At 41.4% G+C, this 23,247-nt stretch overlaps 1 protein-coding gene across 4 annotated transcripts in view; it reads right to left on the bottom strand.

Moving 5' to 3' along the window:
* Positions 1 to 2,082: 2,082 nt before the first annotated feature.
* The window catches only part of LOC117826589 (adhesion G protein-coupled receptor L2-like), an 89,855-nt gene continuing 68,690 nt past the window's right edge, over positions 2,083 to 23,247 (bottom strand). Inside the window, exons 11-21 of one of the 4 annotated variants that reach the window (XM_034702751.1) lie at positions 22,545 to 22,750; positions 21,827 to 22,000; positions 19,315 to 19,524; positions 17,255 to 17,475; positions 16,426 to 16,492; positions 13,612 to 13,703; positions 12,205 to 12,373; positions 10,885 to 11,013; positions 9,599 to 9,695; positions 8,420 to 8,545; positions 2,083 to 4,087 (exon numbers count right to left, since the gene is read on the bottom strand). In XM_034702751.1, the coding sequence (XP_034558642.1) occupies positions 3,990 to 4,087; positions 8,420 to 8,545; positions 9,599 to 9,695; positions 10,885 to 11,013; positions 12,205 to 12,373; positions 13,612 to 13,703; positions 16,426 to 16,492; positions 17,255 to 17,475; positions 19,315 to 19,524; positions 21,827 to 22,000; positions 22,545 to 22,750 (1,589 nt within the window). In that variant the 3' untranslated portion in view covers positions 2,083 to 3,989. Of the gene's footprint in view, positions 4,093 to 8,419; positions 8,546 to 9,598; positions 9,696 to 10,884; positions 11,014 to 12,204; positions 12,374 to 13,611; positions 13,704 to 16,425; positions 16,493 to 17,254; positions 17,476 to 19,314; positions 19,525 to 21,826; positions 22,001 to 22,544; positions 22,751 to 23,247 lie in introns of all 4 variants that reach the window. The other 3 variants (XM_034702749.1, XM_034702752.1, XM_034702750.1) reach the window with 3 other exon arrangements.

The raw sequence follows: 23,247 nt of genomic DNA, 5'->3' as shown, positions 1-23,247 counted from the left end.
CACCTTTATTGATAGAGGGAGAGGACAGTGGATAGTGTAGGAAACTGGAAGAGAGTGGGGGAATGATATGCGGGAGGGGAGCGGCATCCTGGATTCGAGCCCGGGCCGCCCACTACATAGAACGCCCATGCAACTTAACCAGTAGGCCAAGCCTGCGCCCGTTGTAGAGGTTTTCCCTTTTCTCCTAACACAAACTCTTTGTTTCACTGGACAGGTGTTGGTGTCATTTGGCAGTTGAATTATATTGCAAACATAAATCATTACATCATTTCATGCAAATGTAGTGTAACTTTTAAGACACATCAATGGCAGACTACATTGTCTCTTTACCAAATATTACAACTGTCTTTACAGGGATTTGATTTTTGTATCAATACTGAAGATTCTTTAAAGCTCCAGTGAGGAACTGTTGGATTGTGTCAATGTTGGCACCCCTGTGGATTCTTTGCTGAATATGTCTGGCACATGTCTGGTACATGTGTAAGTGTCATTCAAAAAAGATAAAAAAAACTTTATCCTGCTGTGTTTTAACAGTCAAACATATCTCTCATCAAGAATTTTTGTCATGGAAAAAAAAGCTGTTTTGGATGCATGCTGTCTTCGACTGCATCTGAAACCTTTTCCCTGACATACAAAAATGACAGAATAGAAATAGACAATCTTTACACCATCATTTTGTTAACCTTTGTAGGGCAAAAGACATGAGTATTCATTTCAGTCTGTTTCATAACCTACTAAGAAGTCTCTGCAGGAGCTTTAAAGGCACCATGAGGAACTTTCCAAAGCTTGATTCGTAAGGCAACCGGACTGGTAGAAATACTTGAAAACGTCTCACCTCTCCTCCGAAAGGCTTCTTCAGACTGGGGTAGAGCTCAAATATATAAGCCACTAACAGTCGTGGGTGTGTCCAGTTAGTCACAAAAGGGTCCTAAGTGGGGTCGTTAGTCTAGTGTCTGTTAGTCGTTCTGTACCTCCTGACAATTGTTAACCTAGTTCCTGACAGTCGTTAGGGTGATGGGTCAGCTGTGAGTCGTTAGAGTCACATGGTCTCTGGTGTGAGTATGGTCTTACTTGTTTTGACAGAGAATTCAAAACAACATGAGGAACAACATGAGGAACTTTCACATGTTGATTCTGGTGACTCATTTGAATGAAATTGTTGGTGTTTTTCCCTGATGAGGACCACATTTCCCATAAGCGTCATAACCCATTGTTATACAGATGTAGCTCTTGCCAAAGCATGCATTTGTTGTGGGATCAAATAAATGGAATACAGATCTTTTGAATACTACCATTCTTAGTTCATGACACATTCTTTCAAGATGTGATGAGGTCATGTATTGATTTGTAGCTACGTAACATTATTAAGTGCAACATTACAATGACAGAACTTGTAAACTCTGATTTATTACTGTTGGTTACCTTACAAAAGGTTTAACATCACCCGTCACAGCCCTGTTGTCATGATGTGCGCCCTGGTGTACCAATAAATGTCGAATACCATCAATATGCACACAGTCACAGCACCTTTAAGAATGGCGGTCACGAACTTTAGTGTTGTTTCTTGTAATAATCTTGTCTCCCATACCTAGTGGTTTATTGTTCTATACAACTAAAATTGTTGCAGTCCTTCTTAAATATGAAGGCAGAACAGAGCCACACGTTTATTTTAGGTTGATACCAGACATCATCCTGCTGCAGTTAATCCTCACTAGAGCACTAAATGTGTGTAAGCTGCGGCTGAAAATAGTCTCCTCGAAATCAGGATTTGCTCCTGTCTGAGACAGTCTGTACATTTCCTAAAAACTAGAGTGCCATGCTGCTTAAGGAAATTATTGAGCTTTATAGCAGCAGTTTAATGGTAAGCAGTTTTGCACCCATTAGGAACATATGGGTTTAATGCTGAATGTCCCAGACAGGCTTTGAAAACCATCAGACTAAATCACTAACACTAACACATTGTTATTTTTAGTCCTTTTAATGGGATTCTCGTCAGTAGAAAATGTTTAATATTCTCAGCCTTATTGTCACTTTGCTCAAGATATTCCAATGCACACAATGAAAAAGCATCCAGACATCTGCGAACAAGAAAAAAATTCACATTTATTTGATATCAAACAGGAGTTGAATTAAATATCAGCTGATGATGGGCTCTTACAAAAGAAATAAAATGAACCTAATCAGTGCTGCAACAACTTTTCACACTTTCCAACCATGTTCTTTTTTTTCTGAATAGTTCAGTTAATAAATTAATTAGTGTCAAGGGATGAAACATGTCGGCAAAAACTGCACTATCGCATTGACACGAACAGAAGTCTTTCAACCTGACAATTTCCTTCAAGTAAAATAAATTACACAATTTTTTCCAATTCACTCCAATTCTGTGCATGGTCTGGTGTTAACAAAGATACTACTGGCGAAAAAACTCATCATTCATGAAAGCAAAAAGCACTTCACAAGCAGAGACGTGAGCATGATTCCATATGGTTGATATCGCTCGAAACTTTTTTTTCATATTCAAACATACTACAAGAGTCAAGTGTGAGAGGAAAAAGCACATTTCCACCGTTTTGATTAACCTTGTCTGTAGATTGGTATTAACATTGAAAGGGCATAACTACTGAATGGTTGCCATTTGTTTTTTTCTTCCTTTTTTTCTTGACTTTTTACACTAGTGGTACAGCAAAATATATTTTCTTTAGCTGTTACTCGTACAACAGTTAAATGTGCAATAGAGAAAATATAAGGCCTGAGTCTGAATTAGTGGTTTCTTAACTTGACAGTCCTTCCTGTGTAGTGGAGCCACACTAGTGCTGTACTTCATGACTAAAAAGACCCTGGTCCTGCAAAAACTCCCAGGAGTATGTCAGGAGTTTCATAGTTCTTCGCTTGGAGTATTTTTCATCCCTTATTCTCCGACAGTACAGAACAACAGCCAGACTTTCCTCTGACACGGCCGCCTGTGTGTTATTCTCTGCACCTCTTTGTCCAACAGCAGAGTGTTCACAGTCCACATTGGTCTGGCCTCGGATGGACGTGTTTTGTGTGTTAATGAGATCGTTGTGCAAAAGTTATTTCTTCATTTATTTTCCCACCCAACAACATTTCACTTCCTGTCCTAACAGGAAGGGTATGTGGAGTGCCGAGCCAGAATCGCCAGCTCTCTTGACATCAACCCGACAGCACCCATCTGTTAAACCCTGTGCAAACAAAGTCAGCGCGCTCAGAGGCTGGTTATGAGCTGCATTTGTCCATCGCTGGGTGCCTCCCCCTCCTGTGGGCACTCCTCATTGTTCGGTGGGATGATGCACCCATCGCTGGTGCCTCGGTTTATGTGGTAGTAGGACATTGGCTGGGGGGTGTCACCCAATTCGGGCATGCTTTTATGATATGCGTCCTCACCCTCGCTTCGAGGTGAAGGGGAGAGCTCCTCCTCCTCCTCCTCCTCAGGGGGGTATGGGGAAGCTGAGGGCGAGGGGGAGTCTCTCAGGTTTGGCATGCTGGTGTACAGGGAGTCTCTGTTATTGTTAGGTGAGTTTGAGCCTGTGTCCTCCACTGCAGTAACAGTCTCAGAGCCATGGCCACCCTGCCCCTCCAGACGCCGCGGGGCCTTCTGGGCGCTGTAGAGCAGGGAGTGAGTCCTCTGAGGCAAGAGGGGAGCCTCCAGCACCTCCTTGTGGTGGGGGTGCAGGAGCAGCTCAAGGGTGGTGTGGCCGCCTCGTCCAACCCCTCTAGGGGGGGACGAGGCTTCTGCGTGATCCGCCACGATAGCATCGTCCTCACTACCGCTCCCACCCCCGCCTCGGTCCACTGTCACTCTGGTCTGGGGAGGCGGGGCTCTTTCCCGCTCCCTTTGGGCGTCGCGACCTTTGGGGGCCCCGCGGGGCCTCAGGTTGTTGTGTACAATCTCAGATATGATCATCTTCTCAAAGGCAGCATCGTCCAGGTTGAGGCCCCCCAGGTCAGCCGGGGCTCTGACACCCACGGCCTCATAGTCGTCGTCTCGAAGCGAGTAGCTGTTGTTGAAGTTGCCGTTGAGGGGGAGGGTGTCCATGGCGCTGATGTCCCTGCTGTTGCTCAGAGAGTGCTGTCCTGCAAAGAAACGCAGAAGGAATCGGTGAGCTTTAATCTTTTGCCTTCTAATCAAACAAAACAGGCTCCACTACACCATCCACATACAACTGATACTGCTCAGGACACTGCACTCTTGTGCTCTTTGATCTCCAGGTTAATTTCAATTTTATGCAAATACAAAAAGTTTTAAAATTCAAAGGGGAACCCAATTAGCTCCCCATCATGTCCATCCTCATCATGGCTGAATATCATTAAAGCCAATCTAAGAGATTATCCTGAACAATATAGAAGAAATGAGAACAAAAGATGACGTCAAACTCAAAAAATACAGCACGGCAACACGCTATTCAAAGTAGTTTGATGACCAGGTAACAACACAGCAGCACACAGGAAGCAGCAGGATAGGATGAGCATTGAAAAAAAAATACAAGCTGATGAGGAAGTGTTGTGACATTAACAATGAATAAAACATTCCACCTGTTAAAAGAAGGCAACACAAAAGAGTAATGTTGAACACAGATGGCTGGTTGCCTCTCTGCACTGGGGCCCCACAAGCACGGCAACAACCCCCACACACCACAACAGACAGGCACGGTGCAATGACTCACTTTGCCACCACTCACATCAAGTGTGTCTGCTCAGGCTATCTGGCCTAAGAACAGCTGATGTGCAAAAAAAGTAAAACAGATGCTTTTTTCAATTGCAGCAGAAACAACAAAATCACTGAAATAAGACAAAAGTGGAAGCTTGTAACATCCAGCCCGGATTCAGTCAATCCAACTCGGATCGTGTCCTTGTAATTAACTATCATTTATCTTCTGTGATGCTGTGCTCAAATTGTCTGAGAGTGACAGCAAAATTATGAGTTTAATAGTTTGAAAGCTAAAGGACCAACCAAGGACAACTGAATCCTGGACTCAGCAGGTGAAAGGGTTCAGCAGCAAGCAAAGTCTTTTTTTCCAAAAAGTCTACAGTAAAAAGGAGGAACATTATTTCTCTTTGAATGACTTTTAGAAGTGTTCATCTATCACTTTTATGTGCACACTCACACACACAATCACACAGCCGAGCACTATAATTTTGCGCAGCCCTGTGACTAAGCTCAAGTAGCAGGATGAAAGTGAAGGGGGCTAGTTTGATTTGATATGAGGATATTATTTACTGGGTACACTGTGAGCCTGCAAGTGAAAGGCTTGACATTTTGTCGGACGAGGATGTCGTCACAGGCAGTCTTTTGCGCACAGAGGAGAACGGGGAAACTGTAGTCTTAGCTTTCAAATGAGCATGTCAGAAAGTGGATGATAGCAAGTGAAAAAAAAAAAAAGTCTAAAAACAACATCAAAGACTTTCTCAAAAAGAGAGGGAAAGGAGTGCAGAGAGCAAAAGGGCAAAATACGGGAAGGGAGGGGGGAGATTATTAGACTTCTCTCTGAATAGACTCTACTTCCAAATTTGCATTTGTTTATGCACAGGCGGTGATTTTTATTGCAGACAGGTATTGTCTACCGGGAGCAGGGGAAATGATGTGAACAGAATTCAACTGGACACGGCGACAGCTGCACTCTGGGAACTGTTCCAGCAAAGATTCATCCAAGATGTTCTCTGTACAGACTTTTTACTGCATCAGAACATCTGCAGAGCATTACTTAGTATTAATACACTTACAATAGAGGACACGCTCATCCTTTTCCAGGAGCTAAATGTAATGACTATAGCAGGCAAATTTTTTGCAAAAGCTCATGTTAAACTTGACAGTCTCTCTGTGCATATTTCATACTTGGTTGGTGATCTTCACACCCGGTTTTGACATTTGTGTGTCATCGTGTTGCCTGCTACCCTGAACTAGTTTCCATTGTTTGAATCTCTGAGTCTCTGTCGCCTCTTCCTGATCTTCTTCTGCTACTGTTGTTTAAAAACAACTACAGTGTGTAGAAGGGCTTGTCTCAGAGGGATGAGAAGTCTATCTACAGGTAAAGGAGATGTTTATGTTGTCATCGAAATTACCTACTAATTAAAAATATTTCCACTTTTTAATCCGTCTCCAGTGCTCCAGTGTTAAAATGCAATTACCCTGAGGTGATTAAATAGGTAAACATTTAAGGGAAAATAACGCACACACTCTGACTTCTGTGCCTGAGCTGCTGCTGCTGCTGAGCGCACATAAAAAGAAAAGTAATTTACTAAATGTCTTATTTTCTGTGCATTCGTTGTTTGGTCCCCGGTTTGCTTCGTTATCATTGAATAACTGCTCTAAACAAGACTGTGATGACAGCAGAGGGTCAAAGCTATATGTTTCTGCAAATCCTCTCCTTACACACTTTGGCCATACTGCTGTTTTTCCATATTCTCTTTTATCATCAAATGCCTGTGAATATCTGAGGGCTATGACTCTGCCCGCATTGCGTCATGCGCTTCTGTTTTTTTCCTGTCTTTGATTGGGTTTCTTTTGCTCTGCCAGAGAGGGAACTAGGTCACCATAAACACTGACACGCTTTATATCAAACTCGCTTCTAATTTAAAGTGAGAAAGTAAGAAAATGCAAAGATATCATCGGAGGATTGAGGTTAACAACATAAATGATCAACCAGCGTGTTAGAAGAATTCCCACGAGACTGCTCAGTAGATAAGATAAGATAGCACTGACAACTCTGAGTTTATCTCCCTGTCTGTTTGCAAAGGAGAAAAGCTGCACAGATAAGAACGACTAAAAATACAGAGAAGGTGTGAAGAACAAACTGTTAATCTACATTAATTATTCTCAACATGTTTGCATGCATGCTGTGTCAGAGCAACAAACTCAAGACTTTTCATGTTCTTAATAAACCTGACAGTCTCAAAGGAGATCGTAAGATAAGAAGGTTAATACCACTCTCATGTCTGTCAGTTTGTTAATAGGAAGCTACAGCTAAGTGCCGGTTAGCTTAGCTTTTCACAAAGACAGAGCAGGAATCTGCCAACAAGAACCTCAACACTTATGATAGGCTTATTTGATGCAAACAAAAAAAGTTAAGAGCTAAAATGGTAATGCAAAGTTTAACATGAGGTTATTTGCTGGACTTTTTCTCGGTCATGAACCAGAACTTTATTTAATATTTGCTGGTTGCCTAGAAACTGCTTAGAGCTCAGAAATAGTACAAGACAGAAGCACGGCAAAAAAGGCAAATCACTGAGTTTGTACAGATTAAACAAACAAGATATGAAGTGTTGATAAGTGAGAAAATGTGCATTGCTTCAATGCTGCATTGTGTAATAAAGGGTATTCTGTGATATTAAAGTAAAATAACGGGACAGATGTTTAATAAAATAACGGAGGTGCATGCTGTGTTGGCAGTCTAAAAGAAATCCAAGGCATTCTGATTAAAAGATAAAAATGATAATGATATAAAAACCCTTCATTACTTCATATAAATCTTTATCCATAATAATTAATCACAACAGTCTTGTTTTTTTTCAGATTTTTTCAGTTGCTTGTCAGTGGATTTGCTTCCTTCAATTCTCCAAGCAGAATTCACATAGTTGTATTTATTTTATTATTTAACTATCACCTCCATATACTTTTTTTTAACTGTAAAACTACCTCTGCACTACTCACCACTGCACTATTATCATATATTATTATTAGCCTGTGCATATTAGTCATGCCTATTTGTTGTTCTTTTGTGTTTATAGCTGATATTATTATTATTATTATATTTACATTTTATTTGTATGTCTTATTCTTATGCCTTTGTACAAAAAGAGCACAATTTACCAAAGACAAATTCCTTGTGTATTCACGCATACCTGGCCAATAAAGCTGATTCTGGGAACAGCTAGCATGAATCCAGGCTAAGGCTGCTAGGCTAGCTGATTTTAATAAAGCCATAGTCTGTTGTTTTAAGTGCTTGTTTTTCATACCAGTGTAATATACTTCACGATATTATGCTTTAATAAATGAGTTTTAAAGGTCTAGGAGATGGATTATGTCAAAATTGCTAGCGTGACTGAGTGAGGCCAAGGACAGACTATCATTTATTTAAGTGAGCTGTTACAGCTATCTGTTTTCACAGACCTACAGTAGTTTTTACTCTTTTAGTTCAAATTCAGCATGTGTCAAGATAAAACATGTCATTAGTAAGCTTTACAGTTGTTGGCAAAATTGTGTTAGCATTTCACAGTGAAGCTTGCTGTTAGTTTCTACCCATTTCCTGTTGTTATACTACATCTACTGGCAATAGCCTCATATAACAGAAGACAATGAGAGTGGTATTGATTATCTCATTTTACTCTCCTCAGAAGTGTATTTTACAAAACCTCAAAACAAACACAATCTATGTAAAATTAAAGGTGGAGGGTGGATGTGCACCTGGGGAGTGAAAGGCCGGTGGAGAGGGGGTGTTGCACACCACAGTTTCTGCCAGCAGGTTGTTATAAGGGTTAGTGTCGTGGGTTCGGAGGAGAGGGTTAGTTAGGAGGTAGTTGCCAGTCATCCCTGAAATAACAGGAAGAGAAAGAGAGAGAGAGAGGAGGAGAAAATCAGGAGGGGGAAAAAACAGTTGAGGAAAAAGAGCTCGAGGTTCTGTAGTTCATGGTCTGTGGCAGTATGCTGGGTCACTGTCGACATAAACAAACCCTGACATCCGCTGTCCAAAATCTGACACCACCAAAGATTTATGACCCACAATCTGTCTGCCTTATATTATGGACAGAGCAGCCATAGAAACGGCGGTCAAAGCAAGACATTATCCAAACAGTCGGCCGATGTACTGACAAACAATATTATCACGACAAGTGTTGACCAAAGCATAGCAACACAATCAACTCTGGTGTTTATGTAAAACAAATTCATCTAAACAAACTCATCCAGTCGAGACACTAGACAAAACATGCCTAAGTGGCCTGCCATGAATAATACAGTATCCCTATCATCGTCGGCATGCTTGTGTAAATCCTCAAGAATGTAATAAGCGTCTTCAGTTGTTTGGATGGATCGTGGAGAGACTCTGTGTTGGCATGTGTGTCTTTTAAAATAATCTAAACTAATTCAGAACTACAGCTAAAATCTGCCCTGGCACAGTCTGGAGCCAGAGCTTCCAGATGCCGGGATCCCTCCCAAAAATCTGCTCTGACCTCAGCCTGACTTTGCTCGTCTTCCCCACCCCTACCTTCGTCCTGACAATCACTCCGGGGTGAAGACGAGTGAGGCAGATGCCACACGGTCCAGCCCTTCTGTACGGGTCGTTAAAATGTGAACTTAAGTCCTCATCAGTGTCATACCAAAACACCACTAACAACCATTTCTGTCTGTATTCCTCTCCTTCCACATGGACGCAGTGAGGCAGGAAAGTGCTGGAGAGACGCTTCACAGGCTGCTGTTTTTGTTTTGATTGCTTAATACTAAGAGAAATGCAACATTAAATCAGGCCTCCCTCTTTCCCCGAGCTGCACCCATTGAAGTGTGTATTGTGAATTCAGAGCTCCATCTCAAAGAGAATGGCATATGTGTCTCGTCTGGTGGCGGTAAGGAGAAGAAATGCTTGCTCACCCTGGTTGAGTGTGGAGGTGCTGTTTATGTCTCCCGAGATGAAGGAGGACTCCGACTGCTTCCTCACAGTGTCGTTCCACATCCGCCTGATGCGGCTCTGGGTAGAGAGAAAAAGCAGCCATTGATCAGGACTCAACATGGTGCCGCTGTCTTTAAAGGCTTCTGGCCTTGAGGATTGAGTGGCTACAAGAGTTTGTGATGTAAAGCTACACTTGTACACAAGATTCTGCTAACCCACTGCTTGACGACATGATCGTGCTATGAAGCACGAGTTATTGATCCAATTGATATAGAAAATGGACACTCCATGAATCTCACAGCCTGTAATGTGAGACATCAGCCCTGAGAAGCGCCTTTTCTGGGTAGCCATCAGATTCTCAGAAGTGCTCTTAAGATAGATCTCACAGTCAAAGAGGAGTCATCATAGAAACATCCATGATCTGTCCAAGCTGACTTTATTTTCCCTTTAATCTGTGATAACTTTCTACCTGTCGCTCTACTTTCTAATAGACTCTTTTGTCTGACTGTGAGAAAAAGTATAAAAGAAACATCTAAATACATTACTAGTGACTGTGAGCTAACTTCACTGAACTGTAACATTTCCTGATGTAAAGCATTACTACCATTGATATATAACCTTGGCAGTCGAACGATATGATAACAAAGCCTCAAATTTACAGAGTGAATTTTAGTGCAGCACTAAAAAAAAAAAGAGGCTCTACTTAACAGTGATTAAATTATATCAAAGGTTGGAGATTACAGAGAGTTTTCTGTCTTGCTAAAGAATAAGTTTGTCTATGTGTCACATTTTTTTTATTGACAGCACATCCTGGGACAAACCTGAACCAACAATGTGTTTGTGCTTCATCAATACTTTCTTTATTCCTCTGCCTCTCTGTGGCTCTTAACCACAAGGTCATTTGTCTGTAAGGAATTTCATTTTCCAAACAGTTTGCGAATAAATTGAAAAAAAACTAAATAAGAAAAAAGGAAAAAAAAAAATCTAGATATTTCTTAAGCATGTGAAAATTTCAGTGTGAGCAAACATTTCTAAAACAGGAATGAAATGAATTCACATTTGTGTGCGACAGTATTTACATAACAAAGATGGTGAACCCAGGACTGAATAAAAATCACTGCAACAGCTCAGCTCATAAATGTGGATTTTAGAGTTTAAAATGATAATGCACTCTGTGGGACAGACACTGAGTACGAGAATCTGTTCTTTTCTCTTTTAATTATGTAAAAATTAAAATATATATATAATAATGTTGGTCTACACGTACCTGTGTCGCGGATGAGTATCGGGCTGTAGATCGAGACGTGGCTGTCTTTGCTGAACTGTGGGGGCCCTCGGGTGGCAGCGCGCCACAACACTGAGACTGACGGAAACATTTGCTGTACTCTTTGCGGACCTGCAGACGAACAAAAGATCAGGACAGCGTAAGCACAGACAGCTACATAATCCCCCGATACAGTGATCCATCAATCAATCCATCCATCCATTAGCTTCACCCTGGAGCTGGAGCCAATCACTGCTGACATTTGGCAAGAGGCAGGGTACAACCAGGACAGATTGCCAGCCAATCACAGGCCTGACACATGGAGGCTGTCAATCATTGACGCTCACCATCGCAACTACAGGCAATTTGGAATCTGCAATTAACCTGCGTGTTTTTTTTACTGTAGGAGGGAACTCAGGCTTGAAGAAGAGGTGACAGTGCCAACCACTGCACCACCATGCCGCTCTGCCAATGACAGAAGCTAATCCCACATTTTTGTCAAATGCCACAAAGCTGACAGCAATTCAGATGCCACATACGTCAGAGCGAGGTTAACAAACACACTGCAATACTGCAGAGAAGAAGCTCCGAGAAATGGCTGCTGGAAGGTGAAAATGGACAAAAATAGCATGAATTGCCCCAGGCGGAGTCTAAAAATGTCACCATATAAATATTTACAGATCCATATCTCCAGTTGAAGGATTGTATATGCTAAGACAGATATACCCTACTTTTGTTGTGTGTGACAGTGAGGCTGCAACAATTGTTTTCAGTCCACCTGTGGATTCCTTTTCTAACTATTTTATTTGCCTATAACAAGTGAGATAGTTGCACCTGCAAAAATTTTACCATTAGCTCAAAAAAAAATTGTTATAGGCAAATAAAATAGTTAGGAAAGGAATCCACAGGAGCATTGAAAACGATTGTGTAAAAAAAAGACACAATAAAAAATCAACTTATCCTATAAAATATGTTAAACAAACTTTATTTTTGTGTCTTTGCTTGACTGACAACTTTGGATTATAAGTTATTAAAAATACTTGTTAAATAAATTGTTTCCATTCCCTTACACTGAAGATGTGTTCGTCAGTTTGAGGGGATTAGGTCATAACTACTCTAGTCAGTAAATTTGAGGAAAAAGTCATTAAATGAATCTATTTAAACTGATGAAAAGAATAAATCCTCACACAGAAGTTAGTGGAAGCAAACGTTTTGCATTTTATGAATGGCTTCTTGATGATTCACTCTTCATTTGAAAGTAAAATTCTCCTGTTTGACTCAATCTCACAGCTTAAAGTTTCACCATGAGCTGACAGTTTTTACCTTTTTCTGGAGGAGGCAGTGGAAGATGAAGATGAACATCCCTTGCAGAGTGTTGAAGATGGTGAAGAGGTAAGCCATCACGATGGACGATTCATTGAGGAAGAACAGGCCAAAGGTCCACGTGAGTCCCAACAAACAAAGGAGGGCGAAAGCTCCCAACACCCATGATCTGCAGAGGAGAAAAAAATATATAAATCCCTGCTAAATCAGAATGAGTGTACAAAGTTTCATCAGCAGTGATAGTTTGATGTTCCTCCTGGACAGCAGCTCGTTAAACAATCATTTGCTAGTTCCTTTCAGACAAGCTGCACAAGCGTTCACATGCTGATTCAAAGTTTGTCAAAATAAAAATTTTCCCCTTGGTCTTCCAAAAGACTGCAAATGCAGCATTTTTTTCCCCTTGGTGGCTTCCTGGAAAGCTTAGAAGAAATAAGATAACTTCACAGTCCCTTTCAATGACAAGGGCTGGTCGTTATTAATACACAAGAGAGAAGTGAACCACCCAGAGAGAGAGAGAGAGACAGTGAGTACAGACAGGAGAGAAGAAATGGGACGACAATACTGCCATCGATGGAGGATCCACGGAGGCAGAGTTACTGAGAGCGAGCTGGTTAGACTCACTGGACAGTTGCGGTGCTTTTTATAAAACAAGGCAATTTTCTTTATCTGATCAAGCACAGAAACTTAACATATAGCAGCTGGAGGTCAATCAATATTAATGACAGTTGATGATCTTCTTACTTTGCGAAATCCAGCATCAATGAATGCAGCTTTCTTTGTGCAAAAACAAGTTTTTTCCTTATTATTTGTTTTTTTTAGGGACAAAAATCTAAGAGGCTGCTGAAAAATCCAGCACCAGCATAACATGTGTTGGCCTGCGCTCAAACATATTGAGGATTGCGGCAGAGAAATGTAAAGAGACTTGTCTTTTTATCAAGAAAATGCCGCCCACTGGAATCCATATGATGGGGTGGCGTCTCTTTTTTCTGTTTTCACCATCCTAAAATCTAGGAGGATGTGAGCGAATCAGTTTTCAGAAGAAGCCTGTAAACCATGCTAGAAAAGATACCAAAGGTCAAAAATGCAGTTATGAAGAAATATAAAAGGGAATATATATGCAGCGTTGTGCAAACACTAAAATCATAAAATGAACTAATAAGGTGCCTATAAATCAAATCTGAAAGGGAAAAATATTGGTCTTGGTTTAAGAAAAAGAGAAAGTCAAATAAACCTGTTGGTCAAATGCAGCTTTTCAAATTTCAAGAGGGAGGAAAAAGAAATAATGGGGCTTATTATTTTTCTTTAAAACCCACTCACACACATCACTCAACCCAACACACACACACAGTCTTGGAGCAAGCTGCCAGTGTGCTGCGGCCACCCAATCTCCCAGAGTGACACCCTCACCTGATCCCCCCCAGTCGGGACGAGTCGGGTTTCATGGAGGTGGAGTGCTTCACCATCTTGAACATCGTCACCACCAGGAAGATGACATTGACCTGTCAAAACAGACGTGGATCACGGTTTACACACTGCACTTAGAAAGAAATACAATTCCTGTGGCTCACATGGGTGAGGTGAGGTGAGATGGGGTGTCATGTCACTTTACTTGGGAAAAAAAAAAACAGTAATACAGCACTCAATGAATCCTTATCAGTGTAAAAAACCTGCAACTCACAGCATTAGAAACATACATTCAATTCATTAAATCATCATACCTCTGATCAATGGAAATGCAACATTTCACTATGTTAACTGGACAGATGAAGCTCATTATATCTATGGATGGATTTCCTGATTTTTTTTTTTTTTTCTTAAGAAAATAAAATGTGAATCACAAACACAAAGGGCTCACAGTCAAGACACTTCAATCTTTTTTGTCCAAGAAATATTTCTTACCTCAGAATAATTTTATGGAATTATTATTGATAAAATAGTCCACAAATTCTCACATTTAAGAAGCTGTAACCTTGAAATGTTTTGCATGAAAAATGACTAATTGTCAAAACATCTGCTGGTTAATTTTCAACTAATCATGACTAATCACTACTGCTCTGTGTATCATGTTGATGATTCAATCAGTAAAAAGGGTTCTATTTTTGAGGTCTTCATGTTTTCTCAATGTGTGAGCTGTCACATAGTGTCAATACAAAACACAATATTTCTCTGTGGATGAGATTTATTTGGTAGCATCACAAGAAATTCAGACAGGTTCATGTACCTCAAATTTGTACTTGAGTTCCATTCCAGCACCGGATGGTGAAATCTGTATTTTCTTTTCATGTTGACATAAAATATTGCTTACTCTATATTTGTTTTGGCTCTATAGTAAGTGCCAACAGCAGCCTACCTCTACCAGGAGGAATAAGAAAATGTGAAGCCTCAGTGTGGATCATAAAGCACACTGACTTCCACAGATAAAAAACACAGTGAGAGCTTCATGCTATGCTCTACTTCACACCGCTCTGGCCTTCAACGTAAAGCCTGCATAGAAAGTTTCTCCTCCCTCTCGTGTTTGACATTCAAGTCAATCCCAGAGTGCAAATCCTCATCAAGTATCAGAATGTATATCTGATGTAGTCCAACAGACCTGACGTACAGTGAACAAAAGCTCCAGTACAGCACAGAGAAGAACAGAGCTGAGTGCCATATTTTAGAAACAATTTTTACTGAAGCCAGGAAAAACATTTAAGTGATTCAAGCCATACATTCAGAAAGGTTTCCATGCTCTCAGGATGTGTCTCTGTAAGCACTGCGGGGCCTCACGGCCACCGAGGGAGAGGGAGGAGATGTGCTTCAATATTGGCACGAAACCATTTCAAACCTTTGATATGTATTATTGTATATATTTCATGACAAACAAGTGTGTCTCTGTATTTTAATGTTATTAAAAACGTATATCCTGTATCTGCTCTAAGCCTGCGTGACTAATACACTATACATAAGGGGAAAGATAAACAATTAAAGTCAAGAGTTGGCAGGAAAACAAAGCCCAATCATCCCTGTATATTGTTCTCAAACACTTCATTCACTAATAAGCAGAGGATCCTCGTTTTTTATCCCATATGGATTCACTCTGAAACACTACAAGGCAACAGGAAAAAAACGGGCTTCTTGAAATGGAAACAACAAGAATGTGAGTGGAAAAACAGATGGACACCAACAAAGAAAGATGGAGGAGAAAAAAAGGAGTGGGTAAGAAGACAGAGAGGCTTTTAGATCACAGCTTAGAGTAATGCCTAGTTTTGTCTCTCAGCCGCTGGGGCCGATTTTACGTCCGCCTGAGTCGAGTGACTGGAGATGCATTTAACACAGCCGCGAGAGATGACACAGATCCGATGAGACAGACACACACACACAGATAGACAGACAGACAGCCAGCGAGGCAAGGCACTCTGCAGAAAGCTGAGGCAAACTGCATATGGACTCCCCCCCCCCCCCCCCATCACGCCTGGTCTCCAAGGGACCAAGTACTACAATATTCAGGTCTCTAACTCTTCTACCAAACACAGCCCTTAAAATCAGCCATGCTGACGCAGCACTTCTCTTCATTTTTTCTACATGTATTTACAGCCTACAGACAGATTTACATGTGTGTTAAGCATATGAGCCTGTATGGATATGCAGTGTGAGTTTGTTTTGGGTTGCGTGCATGCATTCCTGCTTGAATGCATGCATGTGTTGTGTGTAAGTGTGTGTCTTTGTGTATTTTGAACACCAAGAGCAGCACATGAAATATTAAAAGGTGAAGATGGAGATGTCCGCGTGCAGGGATTGGCTTGGGACGTGTCATGATCCTCAGCAGGGCTATGAGCTGTGGTAATGGTTGTCTGGCCCACCCACTCATTACTTCCATGTTCACCCCCACCAGCATCACCCTTGTTTTCCCACCGAGCAAATGACCTTCATGCCTGAGACGATTTCTCCTCCCGATAGCGAGAGGAGGAGGGGGGTGTTTTCAGGATTGTACAGCGAGGACCACACAGCTTTAAGTTGTTGCCGCTCACCAATTCTGATTTCAGAGGATTTCATAGCTGAGTGGACACTGATGTCCTCGTGTCAGCTATAATGGGACCACTTTCCTTTCATGCAAATTGATCTGAGAAAGCAGAGCTAGGAGAGGCTCGCAGAACACACAAAGAGAAAATCTATAAATTGTTTCCAAAGCTTTTCTTTGAAGGGGAAAAGTTACAACACGCTTGCAGAAAAATTACAACTTACCACAATTATGAAGGTTACAGGTCCAATGAAGCTCCAGATGAAATGGTTATCAACCCTCAGCCAGCAACTACAGGGAGCAAAAAGTGGTGTTTAGTTCATTAAATCATCTCATTGCCAAAACAAAGTTGTGTCTCATCGATCAGGGTCGAGCAGAGCTGGCTGGATGAGAGGCCACAGCAACAGAAAAGAGACTCCTCCAACCACAGAGAAGAAAACCGACCTTGGGGGTGTATTGGCCTCGAGCCATGAGAAGCTGCTGTCTCAAAGGCAGCGGTTATTGGACTCATGACTTCACAGTCTGAAAATGTCTACAAATGTGGGATGTCGGACTGTGTACCTAAGACTCGGAGGGGTACACAGTGTATTGTAAACGATTCAAGAAGGAGTTGTTCTTCACTCTGTTTATCACCAGGAAGCAGAAATGGAGTGAAGACTACAGCAATGGAATGAAGTTTACTTAAATCCCATATATTAGAGGATTGCAGTCTTACAAATCAGCACTTGCTGCTTGGATGAAGACCAGCAGCAGCCGAAGAAGCGCATAAACTTTTAACTGACAAGAGCAGCAATTACCCACATGCAAAGAATAAAAACCCAGCAGGCCGGTGCAGCTAGCCGGCACATTCATTAGTGTTGCAGCTTTATTCACAGTCTCTTATCTTAGCAGTGACAGGGTGTAAATTTGCCTGAGGTTAGAGGTTGACTACACTTTGTGATATCACTATCATTAGCACATACATGAAAGCTGTGCGTGTCTGTGTGTCTCCGTGGGGAGAAGAGATGACTAATGCTCACACAAAGGAAGAAGAAGAATCCCTGCAAGACTTACGCCCGTTGCGTGCCGTAGCTCCTGTAGTCAATAGCTGCTGAGATCCCCACCACCACAGCCGGGATGAGGTACCCCGAGACGTAGTAGTACTTCCTGCGAGAGAACTCGCTCTCGAACACCTCCACCAGCATGAGATACAGCTGCACACCCTCCAGACACATCCAGGCGAATGCAGCCAGGAAGCAGAAGTGGAGAACACCGGCGATGATGGAGCACACCAACTGAGGAGAAGATGCATGTGGACATCACACACAAAGGTGAGAAGTTGTTCAAAGCAGGATCTAGGGTTTGTTGAACCTAATGTTTCCGTGCAACTCAGATTGACTTTTACATTCTACTCCTCTAGACTGTGTTAATGCTTCTGTTTAGCATTTTATTGACCCGCAAAATTAGCCCTGCTTCACTAGATAACAATATCTTCAGGATCAGCTATTTGCTCAGCTCAAAGCTTCTCTAATCAATATTCTTGATTGGATCAAATTAATACATGTCATGTCAGAGGGGTTGCTTTGATTCTAAGCATCCTTGAGCCCAGAGGGTGGGGGGGAGGACCAGAGTAAGAGAAACTTACTCGAAAAACAATTCACTTTATTCACTTCACTTAATGAACTTGATAAAAAAAAGCTAAACATGAGCGTAAATATTCATGAAGTGGACAAAAGACTGAATGAATCTCAATGTATGAAAAGGACACTCTAATTTCTCTTCTTGGTGATAAAATGTGTCAGATTGCTGCGATGCTACTGACTAAGCACATATTTAAATAAACAAGTTTCAAACAAACTAAATCGGTGATTGTATAAGTGGTACAGGATTAAAACCTTTTTTGATTGTTAAATGGGTTGTGTTTATACCATAGACTGTATAAAATATGGACGTAGTATCCGTGACGTCACCCATCTGTTCCTGAGAGCTGTTTTGAAGCAAATCGACGGCAGCAGCCATATTGGAAATGCGGAACTCAACCAGGCAGAGTGTGACGTAGGGTGAGCCTCCTAGCCAATAGCTATGTGTTCCCGACCGGGAGTCACGTCAGTCATGTCTTTATTTGGGCAAAAACTCGTAATCTTAATATCTTCTGAACCGTCACGTTAGAAAAAAATTCACCCCCTGTACAGTGTGTGCCGATAGAGAAATTAGCTACATAGAGCCAAGCCGTTTTTTGAACCAGGCTGTAAACATGTTTATTAATGCTGCAAAGATCGTCTTTTTTGAATTGGTGTGTATGTGGTCTCTGCAGCCAGCCTCAAGCGGATTCTCAATGAATTGCAGTTTATAACACTTCCGCATGGGCTTCATAGTTTGAGACCGAAGGATGCCGCTTGGGTGCAATCAATCATTTCAGAATCCGTCTTGCTACCGTAAAGAGCATGGCTTTCACAAACAAGCTAAATTAAGGCAAACTAAGCCAAGCTACAATTAGCTACACTAAATTAAGCCAAACTAAGCAATGCTAAGCCATACTAAACCAAGTTGAGCTTAGCTAAACTAAGCAGAGCTAGCCCAAGATAAGCTAAACTAAGCAGAGCTAAACCAAGCTAAGCCGAGCTAAACTTAGCAAAACTAGACTAGGCTAAGCCATGTCAAACAACACTAAACTAAGCTTATTATTTATCTATAACCTAGAATCTCTTTATTATATGATTCATGCTACTGTGATGTGATGTCCATTGTTGAAATCCACATTGTGCCACAAGTATTTGGATAAAGCTTTGGTAGCCTACTGTACTCAATATCTGATGATATGAAATTGTACATAGTTTAAAATCATGGTTGAAATATATATATTTCTTGTTGATAAAATAGTGCAGTCATTTGCAGTAAAATGTGTCAATGTAAATATCGCCCTTGGAACCAGTATAATAGATTTGAAAGTACAGGAACAAGCAGCTATAGAGAGTATGGTATTGTATCTGTTGTGAATTTCTCACCAGCTCTTTGAACACTTAAGGGGGAAATTGAGGGAATAATTTAAGTGTTAAAAGGTTAATAACAGCAGGGGATTCTATTCATCAGCAGAATGAGAGTTAAAACCCTCTGCAGTGTAATTTCCTTGCTACCTTTGGTTCTGTCATGTTGATGCCCACGAGGTAGACGAGTTCGCCAATGAAGAGGTTCAGGCAGAGGTTTTTGTGGATGGTGTTGCGGTCACTCTGCAGACCTCTGAAGAAGCAGAAGGTGAAGAGGCTGATGGCGAGGCACACCAGAGACACTGCGATACCCATCCGTGTGATGACTGTGAGAAGGAGTTCGTGGACTCCGCCTTCCCCCTGTAGAGAAACAGACAGAGCACGGACTGACCTTTAACTCCACACTTTTTATAATGACTGGTGGCATTTAAGCACATAATGGTTGAAGCTATATTTGTTGAAGAGCAAGAGCTGACCTCCTGGAAACCTTGATGTACTATATGTGTGGATGTTATCATTAAAATGGAAATTTCTAAGGCTTCAGTTCGTAAATTAAGAGATGTGTTCATAGTTCTATGCTAAGTCTGTCTTGGAACAATATTTATGTACAAAGAACAACATTGAGACCAATGTGACATGCTGTAATAACTACGGTTCCCAATCATACGTTTCTTTAACCTCTACCCTAAAGGCTAAACCACAGACTGTATAAAACATGGATGTGGTATCTTGGTCTCTTGAGTCTGAAGCAGCGTTTTGAAGACTATGGATGGTGTTCACCATTTTGGAAATGCTGACTCAACCTACCTTTCGGTCGACCTAGCAAGAGATAAAGCGGCTGAGTTGAGGTTTGCCTTAATCCTCCTAACAGCTACTGTGTGCCTGCCACTCAGTCAAGTCAGCAATGCTCCTAATTGTGCCAAACTCATAACCTTAATATTTGAATATCTGTACCAGGCTGTAAATACGTTTATTTTTGCTGTAAAAATGTCTGTTTTTAGAATGGGTGTCTTGCAAAGAAGCTCCTGGAACTAAAGACCCCCTCTAGTACTTCTAATGGAAACACAGCCTTACCAAAACATCAGCAATCTATCATTTATAGATAGACATATTATTAACAGAAAGATGTGCAGCTGTGGATTTCAGACATAAACAGCACTTCTGTGTCCAAAAATAAGAAAAGGAGAAGATCCACTAAAGGCCAGAGGAACATGATAGAGTTTTGAGTAATGCTGGTACTTTCACTCGGGCTGAATAAATTCAAAAAGTCTCTTTTCTAAATCTTTTTGTATCGAAGTGATATGTGATCAAATCCACAGTCTTTGCCCTTTCCAAAACATTTATTCTAAAGTTTATCTAAAGCTAATACAAGGTTAATATAAAACAGGTGTTTCAAAGTAACAGACTTCTTAAGTATAAAATCCTTCTTTGTGTTTTCACAGACCGTTTTCCTGAAGGACTGCGGTTGAGGGATAGTAACAAAGAGAGGGAACTTTGAACTCAAAAGACTAAAAACTTTGGAAGAGATCCGCTTGATCTGAATGACTGACTGTTGAATCTTCACAGAGACTTTAGATGAACTGACATGTAATTTCTGCACTCGAGAAGCACTGTGGACTTTGTTCTCTATCAAAGATATAAAGTGCAGTAGTATGGGAGTTATAAATGGCCTCTGTGAATAGGAGAAATGATTTCAGAAAGCAAAACATGTTTCAGTTAATACACACACCTGAGTAATGATTTCAGAAAGATGTGAACAATTGTGAACCTGTCCCTCAAACCTGATAACATATAGCCGTCAAACTGAACATGTTTGGACCACATTATGGGGCCTACATTGCAGAAATCAACCATTTGATATAATGTCCACATGTGGGTTCTGTTTTTGAGGTCAGATCACGCCATGTTTTTGAAAATCTGAAACCTTGCATGCTCAAGTCGTTGCACCAGGCAAATGTGAAAATAGCAGACTTGACCATACAAAGTATCACTCAAGGACATGCTGGCCTGAAAGTGAGGCAATTCCTCCTGGGATATTTGTAATTTTATTGAGGGCAGGAATCGCAGTTGAGGTGATGTGGAGGGAATTGGTGTGAGGCTAAGCCCAGCCTCAGGGCTCTGGTTTCAAGCTGTGGTTAAGGTTGAGGTTAAGACAGATGACAGGGACAGAGTTCATGAGTGGGGACGTATTATTAAAGGAACCACAAACTTATCCTCCACATTTATTACTGGCTGGGTCCCTGCTCCACATGCTATTTATCATGTAATTGGATTGTAATTGCATTCCACGACCAAATGGATCCTACACCACTTCAAGAAGGATGGAAACATAAGTTAAAGCAGAGGTTGTACCTTTTCCCATGATTCTCTGGGACATATGCATGGAGGGATATTAGACACGGACCACAGGTAAAATATAATTACTTCTGATAATGTTAAGGCTCTTCCACCCCTGATCCACTATCTCGCTCTTTTAAAGTGACAGCCCGCTTCCTTTTTCTCCCCCCCCCCCCCCCCCACCCCCTTTACCTTCCCCTCCAGCAATAATCTAATTATCTCCAGTGAAATGCCGTTCTTGTTCATGCCATGTGTGCACAAATCTGTCAGTGAAACGGAAGAACAACTAACTGAGACAGAAAAATGTCTCGTGCCAACCACTTACCACATTTCCCCGATGAGCCATGAGGATGGCAAAGTTGGTCAAGTGACTGCAGGAGCAAGTGGTGTGGCTCTTGTTAGTTTCGAGCAGTTTGCAGCCCTGAGTGGACCAGTATCCCATCATGCTCCGCTCCGAGTAATTCCAGAAGGAACAGTTGGGATTGTAGTAATGCTCCTTCTGCAAAAAAACCACACAAACACAGAGAAAAGATGATGAAACATAAATGAACAAGTGCTGCAATATGTATGATCGTACACAAACACACCTTTTATATTTCATATGTCTCAATGTCAGACATCAATGTACCTTTAGGATTGACTTTGCATCTGTGTGTGCGTTTTTACCAGTAAGAATCAGGGCGACTAAAACAGTCAGTCAGTGTGATATTCTCTTTTGAAGAAAGCAATTAAGGAGCTCTTGATTAATAATATGTCTTACATTTTTAGATCAGAGAATGGTTTCTTGGCCATTACCAGGCAAAGGGCTAAAGACAAACACAAAGAAAGCACCGCTTGCTTCTCTGACTCTACTATTCTACATCACTGATTACTGCAAATCAGTACCCATCCTGCATTAGCATAAAACAAATGCCTTCACTTTACTGAAACAGTTTTTCTGCCACAAAATAGCATCAAAGCCCCGCTAAGCTGTGCAGCTGCTTCCCTATTGTAAAAGCTGTGCAGTGTGGTCCGGAGGAGTCTCGGGGGGAGGGGGGGCTTACATCCAGGTGCTCCAGTGTGAAGATCACGGGGTCGGCGACAAACACACGGCTGGACTCCTTGGTTATTGAGGCTGACAGGATGTGGGAGTTGACGGTGAGGGAGAGGTTGCGTTTGTTCAGGTCCCGCATTCCCCTTAGCGTGGCGTTCTCGGTGCTGAGGAACTGACCCAGGTGTTTGTAGAGCACAAACACAAGCTTGGCAACGCCTGCAACCAGCAATGACAAGATCATCAGACAGAGCGCAGAACAAGGAAAGTATTAATTACCTTTAAAGTCAAACGAGATGCTAGCTACATTGCAATTCTTTGTGTGGTTCCAACCTTAAAGGAATTGGTCAGCATTAAGAGAAAATGTTGCTATGAAAGTTAGAGTTAAACAAAAAGATAAATGATACTCTCTTGTACATAAAGTACAAAAGCTAGAGCAGGCACCTAATTAGCTTGGGTTGGCACTTAAAATATGGGAAACTGTAAGCCTGGCTCATACAGAACATCAGCAGAAATTCTTGGAGTAAGCACATTTCCATAAATGTCACAATCTTCTTCTTACAGGCCCATTGCTTCATCTATGTCCAAATAATGAAAAACAAGTTGCTTTAGTGTTTGGTAGAAGCCATAGTTGTAATGGACAGATCCAAGGTCACTCTTCCCCTGCTTGTCGCCTTCCTAGTAAGCTAAAACTATCACCACATGACATGAACTTT

Source organism: Notolabrus celidotus, chromosome 15 (assembly GCF_009762535.1).
Source record: "Notolabrus celidotus isolate fNotCel1 chromosome 15, fNotCel1.pri, whole genome shotgun sequence".
Lineage (NCBI taxonomy): Eukaryota > Metazoa > Chordata > Actinopteri > Labriformes > Labridae > Notolabrus > Notolabrus celidotus.
The sequence above is the reverse complement of the archived record's forward strand: the minus strand, read 5'-3'. Positions and strand labels throughout refer to the sequence as shown.